At 50.2% G+C, this 7266-nt stretch overlaps 2 protein-coding genes; one reads left to right on the top strand and one right to left on the bottom strand.

Annotated features, from left to right (window-relative positions):
* Window positions 1-1135: 1135 nt before the first annotated feature.
* CHC_T00007002001 (hypothetical protein) lies at window positions 1136-3604 on the bottom strand. Its single transcript, XM_005710369.1, has one exon. The coding sequence runs from the start codon at window positions 3602-3604 to the stop codon at window positions 1136-1138; it is 2469 nt and encodes an 822-aa protein (XP_005710426.1).
* A 1668-nt stretch (window positions 3605-5272) lies between these two features.
* On the top strand, window positions 5273-7266 carry CHC_T00008317001 (WD40-repeat containing protein). XM_005710368.1 is given in 4 exon segments: window positions 5273-5290; window positions 5291-5372; window positions 5578-7060; window positions 7128-7266. 3 exon segments carry the CDS (start codon window positions 5291-5293, stop codon window positions 7264-7266), a joined length of 1704 nt encoding a protein of 567 aa, XP_005710425.1. The 5' UTR covers window positions 5273-5290.

Genomic DNA, 7266 nt, shown 5'->3' with positions numbered 1-7266 from the left:
TTTTTCCCCCCTCAGTGGCGAGGTAATTTCCTGAACCCCCCCCCCCCCCCCAGAAGCTTCTGTCCTGCATCAACCCTGCCATGGGTGAGAACGTTGGCTCCCCCATCGCAGACGGCGTGCAGATAGTGGGCTACGCCTCGCGCGACGAGCTCATGAGCGTACGCGTGACCTCGGACTCCAAGCGTGTGTTCGCGGCGCTGTGCGAGAACGAGCGCGGGCGCTTCATCAAGCTGTCAGACGGACGCGCCAAGCTGCACGTCCCCGGCGAGGGCATCTCGCTAATGCGCGATGCCCTGGTCGGCCTAGAGACCGCGCTGGAGTCCCACCCGCCCGCAAGGGCCGACGAAACGCACAGCCCGCTCGACCCCCCACATGTCGACGTGCACCCCGCGTCCGCGGAAAGACCGGACGATACCAAGTCGGATTTGGTCGAGACGCGCAAGTTTGTCAGCGAGGGTCGCAAGTTCTACTTGGATGTTCTCGAGAACGTCCGCGGTCGCTATGTCAAGATCACACAGAGCTCCATCCGTCGCATCACCATGATCATGCCTATCAATGCCCTTTCCTTGCTGCGAGAGGGCATCGACATGCTTCTGGAGAAGGCCCCGCCGGATACGACTTTCACAGACCCTTCCTCGATTCATCGCGTCACGCGCACAATGGAGAGAGTAATGCCGATGAAGGATGGTGCTTCCGTCACTCTAGCCGTTGTTCGACGAGAGATCCGTCTCCCAGGCAAACGGCTTGTGTTCGAATCTGGAACAAATCGTAGGGGAAGCTACCTTAGAATCACAGAGAGCAATGCATCTCAGAGAATGACGGTCACGCTTCCGCACTCCACTGTCCCTGAGGTTATCAAATTGCTTGAGGAGGTTGTGGCTGCAGGGGATCCGGCAGAAGCCATGAAAATGGACGATTGAACCCCGCTGCCCTGATCTCTCACGGGCGCTATTAACTACTAGAGGTCCCTATGTGCATGCATTCTATCGTGCTGGCCATTCACATGCAAGAAATCCAAAACATCTAAACAAAACATATAAAATCTCCGACAGCACGTCTGTCTGCTGTCACTTGTGGAAATCTTTTTACCGTAAAAGGCCATGCATCACCCATCCGATATCAATCATTCTTTCTTCTACTGAAGCGATGCGTAAGCAGGCACGTTCAGAGTCTTGATACTGTACAACGGGTCAGTCTGACTCGGAACACCTTTCCCTTCCAGTAAATGTGTCGTTAGCCCGTGGAGACCCCTGACGCTTTCAAGTTCTTTCCTCCGCCTTCGTACTGTGTTGTGCAAGCGACTCGCTACTTCTCTTCCACTCTCGTCCATGATCAACGTTGCCAAGTGCGCATCTATCAAATGCGAGCTCCATTCAATGCAACCTTCTATGCCTGACTTGCACAAATGTCTTCCTCTCTTATCATCGTTGTCCATCCAATTGCCTATGCCTCTGTAGCTGGCTATCTCCTGCCTGTTGAACTGCGCAAACGGTTTGGAGACACCGCTAACACGCTTCGCCCCGGATGGGGGGTCATCCTTCGCGTTCTTGTCGACCCCTGTGCCGTTCAGAATGTGGTCCAGTCGACTCAAAATCCCGATAACATCTAATATCGGAATCTGTCTCAGAGAAGCAATCACTCGTCCTCTGTCAACCGCACTGGAGACACACTTCAGTAGCAGCTTTGTCATTCTTGACAGTTTCTCAACCTTTCGGCTCCCATCATCTGAATCTGGAATCGTGCTCGCACTACCAAACTCCAAGAACTCAGCTTGAGTAGACCGCACGGCATATTGTACTGTCCGAACAACATCAGGTTCGGGCAAGTCAGCTACGCGTGTCACCACTGCTTCCAAAGCGTTGGCGTACAGGTCCGATTTCAGCAAAGGGTCTACTATTGAAAGTAAAGTCAATGCTTGTCCTTCGTCAGCGCCAACCCAAGAGTCTGAAGTCCCAAGTACAGCAAGCACGGCTTCGCTGGACACTACCCCTGTCCCAATCATGTCGATGAGACTTACTGCGAACGCAGGATTCCCGAGATGAATCTCGTACAGACAACGTGCGACAGTTGCAGCAGCTAGCCGTTCACTCGGCAGCTCAGATAGTCCCAAGTTGCTTCTTTTCCCGCGGTTTCCTCTCCTTATTCTCTTGTGGGCAACCGTAAAACGCTTCGTAAGCTTGAGGATAGATTCTGGAGAATTCGTTTCCAATCTGTTTAGCACTTGGTTCGCGAGTTGCAGTTCTTGCGTGTCAAGAGACTCGAGCTTCTTCCGGAAGAGTTGGGAAGCATTGCCTTCCGCCTCTGCGGCAAGCTTTGTAACTGATACAGTTACTGGTTGTGCACGCATCGGCACGAAATCGGGCGCTCTGTACAATTCTGTTTCTATAAAGTCACAGGTTCCCTTCCGCGAAACTGCAAGCCCGAGGGAAAACGAAATACTTTGCTCAGCCTCGGCAACGGAAAGTTCTTGCATACCCGAGGCACACCCTATCATGATATTTGTCTGACGGCGACTTGGACAAAGGAAATGTATGCTTCCATCCGTTTCGACGAGGCCATGCCCAATGTGATAGGCCCAATCCCAAATCGATACGCATCTTCCGTATCCGATTGCGAAGTAGTTCGAATCTAGCCTTACTAGATTACTCACGTGATTGTTTTTTGGTTGCATTGGTGATAGGGCAGACGACGCTTCATCTTCCGTAATACTGGATGACAACCGAAAAACGCGCTCCAACAGCGACATGACAGGGTCAGAACTTGTGGTATCACGGCCCTCGTACCAGGCGGCAAGCCTTTCGCTCTTGCTTGTGCTTTGGAAAGTACTTGATAGAGGGCGTAACAGATGCACAATTCCATCAGTGTATAGGATAACCATGTACAAATCATCGCATAAAACGTCTACAATGGAGCCCCCTTGTGAACCGCCTCGTGGCAAATGTGATTTCTGTGCTGGCGGAAGCTGAATTGGAGCGTATCGTTGCAGAGACATTTCAGCAAAGCTCTTCCCTCCCCTCACAAATACAGGAAAGACGACTACTTTCGACTTCATGGTTCCTGCAATAAAGATACATCCGTCTTCAGAACGGGAAACGGCAATGACAGTGTCAACTAGAAGCGAGTCAAGCGTCCTACTCTCGATTTCTCCATCATGACCAGTTGCACAAAGCAGAGCTAGTTCACCGGTGGACGAAACCACAACTATTACGTCCCCATCGTCTTCTGCAGCAACACCAGGAACAACCAAGATTGAAAAAACTGTATTGTTCAATTGCAACAACCTTCCGTTTTCATGCACGAGTTTCTCTCTTCTTTCATCAGACACTTGCAATGTTACATATCTTCGTCTGTCCTTGAGTACCGCAAAAACCAGCCCTTTTCGAGAGTCAAAGACTGCGCATGAAGTCAACTTCGCGCCACCTGCCTCCTCCCATTCACGTATAGGTCTGCCTAAAACTGTACCTTCACCCTCCTGTGTCCACTTCGATACGCTTACAACGTTCGTGCCGCTGGAAGACTGGTTCACGCTCACAACATACTCTCCAGAACATTGTGCGGAACGAATGCGCTTTCGTTTTGAAACTTGATGGAGAGACAGGTCCATCGCAACAAGAACACAGGTATGAAGGCAATACTCTCGATGGAAAGAGTCCTCCTTGTGGACAAAGCTGCACTCTCCCACACTGTCCCAAAAGTCAAAGACTTTCCAAGCTCATAGGAGACCCCCTTTTGCTAGAGGTGATGCGTAGCGTCGTCCGTTGCACAGCTACCGGTGGTTTGGTGCTCGTAGCTTGGTATGATACGGTATTCTAGTCGGATCTTTCTATTGACATGCTCAAAACAATTGGTGTTGACGGAAAATATGGCTAAAAATTATCAAAATACCTAAATGTAATATGTTCACGTACGCCGCCGCCGCCGCCGCACTGTCGTGTGCAATTTGATCCATGTGGCCAGGACACACGAACGGCTCGTGTACTTAATACAGTTCCTATTTCTGTTGACAGAGCCTAACACCCGCGAGCATGACCCTAACGCTTTTGTGAGCGGGCGCACACCAGATGACTTCGACCGTTTCAGAACGCAGCATGGGTCTAGAGGGAGGATGAAGACATCCCTTGGCACCATTTGTTTACATATGAGAGGTAAGTGTCCGACAATCATTCGGCGTCATGCTCGTACATCCAAGGAGGACAAAATCAGACCTGTACCGAAGCTGGTGTTAACTCAACACTTGTGGAATAATTCTGCAATTCTGAGTGATGGAATTGAGCGAAACTGCAAGCGCTATGCCCTTCTATGAGTGTATGACTAACTCGTTCATTCATCACTTTTGCTCCTCGTATGACCTCAGACTCCTGACCGGTTAGCGTCAAATTCTGTAACACAATCGAGCGCTCACGGCATGGGAGCAGCTTGCGAAAGAGGGGGATTGGGAACGACGGCATTTTTGTGCAGCCGCTGCTTTGTAAAATATTAGAGGGGTAGTCGGTCCACCCGCTTTTTAGATTAAATAGTAAGGAGTATTGTAAGTCAGCCGGTGCTGCATCCAGGCTTCGATGGATGTCATGTTATCGAATCTGCGACTTTGTTGTCACCTGCCGGATACAGGGTTGCCGGATACAGGGTTACCAGTGTTGCCCTGCAGAACGAGCTCTTGATTTGCTGCGCTGCAAAATGGCGTTCACTGCGTCCACGTCACGATCTTTGATAGCAGTTGATGCCCGTCCGATGCCCATCGATGGCTTGACTGAGCAATGCTCCTTGCGGAGGCCAAGTCGCTCTATATGTCGTAGCATCACTCCCCGACAGACATTTGCCCCACATTGTAGAGACCTCAATGGCGTATGTGAACAGCCTCACTGTAATGTGTGATTAAACACCACAGGTTTTAATTGATCATTTAACACCCGACTGGTCGCAGTACTGTAATCGTTTGGCTTCCGAATCGGCTAAGAGGATCAATCGCGCCGCTCGGTTTCCCGCCGAATAGCGTCGGAGACTGCAAGCCTTTGAGCCTTGCCACAACGGTATTCACGAAACAATTGCGTGCGTCTCTGCTGGGCTTGCCACCAGTTCTCCGCGAATCAGGGTAAGCTCATTCTGTCTACAGCCGAAAGCTGGAAGTTGTGCTACGGGGGGATTCGGCTCGAAAAAAAAAAAAAAAATCCTGTCGTAATTTCCTGAGCGCCCTAATTTTCATTCAAGAGACGTTAGGCAAGCTAAGCACTGCTTGGTGCTTCACTCGACCTGCATTGTAATAATATAGTAGTGAACAATCGCATCCGAAATGAGTTCCAAGTCGTTGCCAACTGCGCATGTGAAGTCTGATGAAGTCAACTATTTAGTCTTTCGCTACCTCCAGGAATCTGGTAAGTTGTCACCGCTCCATCTTTCCAAAGACACCCTTTAGGTTTCCATTGGCATGATACACGCCGAAGCGCTGGAAGAGTCCCTAGAGGAATGAACCAGCAGAGATTCTGAAGGTCTCGCTCGCAAACAGGCGAACTAACTAACTGGATGTCTGTCTATGCGATGTCAAACAACGTCCATGAAACTATTTTCTTCTCAATGAAGGCTACGTCCATGCAGCGTTCACGTTCGGATATGAGAGCCAAGTTGTGAAGAGTAAAATTGACGGCTCCCAAATACCACCCGGCGCGTTGTTGTCCTTTGTACAGAGAGGAGTCAATTTTTGTGAAATCGAAGAGACTCTCAAGCAAGACGGCAAGGCCGGGCCTGGGCACACAACTTCAGCCCTTAATGGGGTTACCTCTCTTTTGGATGTGCATAGATGTCTTTGTAATCAGGATTTCAAGATTAATCGCCCGGAGAAGCCGGCAAGTACCGGGAACGGTACAACTGGTCCCGTTGGAATGGACGTTGATGAGAAGGAGGTCTTGAGCCATGAAGAAAAACCGGGAGAGCGGAACAAGACGAGCACGGTCGACGTGCAGGAATCAGAAGCCCTCATACTCAAGGGCCATATATCAGAGGTATTCGTGTGCTCCTGGAATCCGGCAACGTCGGTTTTAGCGACTGGTTCCGGAGATTCAACGGCGCGTATGTGGCCAATTCCTGCAAGTCTACCGCTCGTGTCATCGGCCGCGGCGGCGCAAGCCTCACAACCCATAGTTCTGGAACATGCAACTGACAGAAACGGAAACGCCATGCTTCCCATGCGGAAAGTCAATGATGTCACGACCATTGATTGGAACCCATCTGGGACTTTGTTAGCGACGGGTTCGTACGATGGCTGCGCTCGTATCTGGACAGAGCACGGTACTCTAAAGCACGTATTGGAAACCCATACCGGCCCGCTTTTCTCTCTAAAGTGGAACAAGAAAGGAAACTATCTGCTATCGGGTTCTGTCGATCACTCTACCGCAGTTTGGAATGCAGAGACAGGACGCTGCGTGAAACAGTTTTCATTCCACGAAGCTCCAACTCTTGACGTCGATTGGAAAGACGATGAGACCTTTGCCTCATGCTCTACGGACAAAATGATCTATTTATGCTCGTTAGAGTCCAATGTACCAGTTCAAAGATACTGCGGTCACGAAGATGAGGTCAATTGCTTGAAGTTCGACCCATCCGGAAGTTTGCTGGCATCGTGTTCGGATGACTACACTGCAAAAATCTGGAGTACCAAGACGGCTCAAGTCGTTTATAACTTGCGAGAGCACACCAGGGAGGTATATACTATGCAATGGTGCCCCAGCGTGAATAGGAGACTTGTTCTGGCGACGGCATCATTTGATTCTATGGTGAAGCTATGGGATGTGAACACCGGGCGATGCTTGAAAACTTTGGCTGGACATTCAGACCCTGTATATTCATTGGCATACAGTCCAAATGGCCAGTTTCTAGCGAGCGGTTCATTTGATCGTTGCTTAAATATCTGGAGTGTGAAGGACGGCACTCTTGTGAAGAAGTTCCGAGGGGATGGAGGGATTTTTGAAGTTGCGTGGAATCCGGCCGGCGACAAAGTATCAGCTGCATTTAGCAGTAACACCGTCGTTGTTATTGATCTGCGGAAAATGCAAGCAAGCACTGTGAAGTTGTAATCTCGAAGATGTAAAGCAACACCCCTTTTTCGGTTTTCGTCCCCGTGGACTGACGCGAAGAGCTTTACTAGGTTATCTTCTGGGTACGAATGTTGCCCAGACAAGTCCTCTTTGTGTCCGCAAGCAGCCGCCAGTTAGCATGGAACATTACCTGCCCGCGCTTTTCCCTCTGCCCATATTATTCCCCTGTATTCCGTAA

Source organism: Chondrus crispus, genomic scaffold (genome assembly GCF_000350225.1).
Source record: "Chondrus crispus Stackhouse genomic scaffold, scaffold_58, whole genome shotgun sequence".
NCBI lineage: Eukaryota > Rhodophyta > Florideophyceae > Gigartinales > Gigartinaceae > Chondrus > Chondrus crispus.
This window is presented reverse-complemented; position numbering and strand designations above follow the sequence as displayed.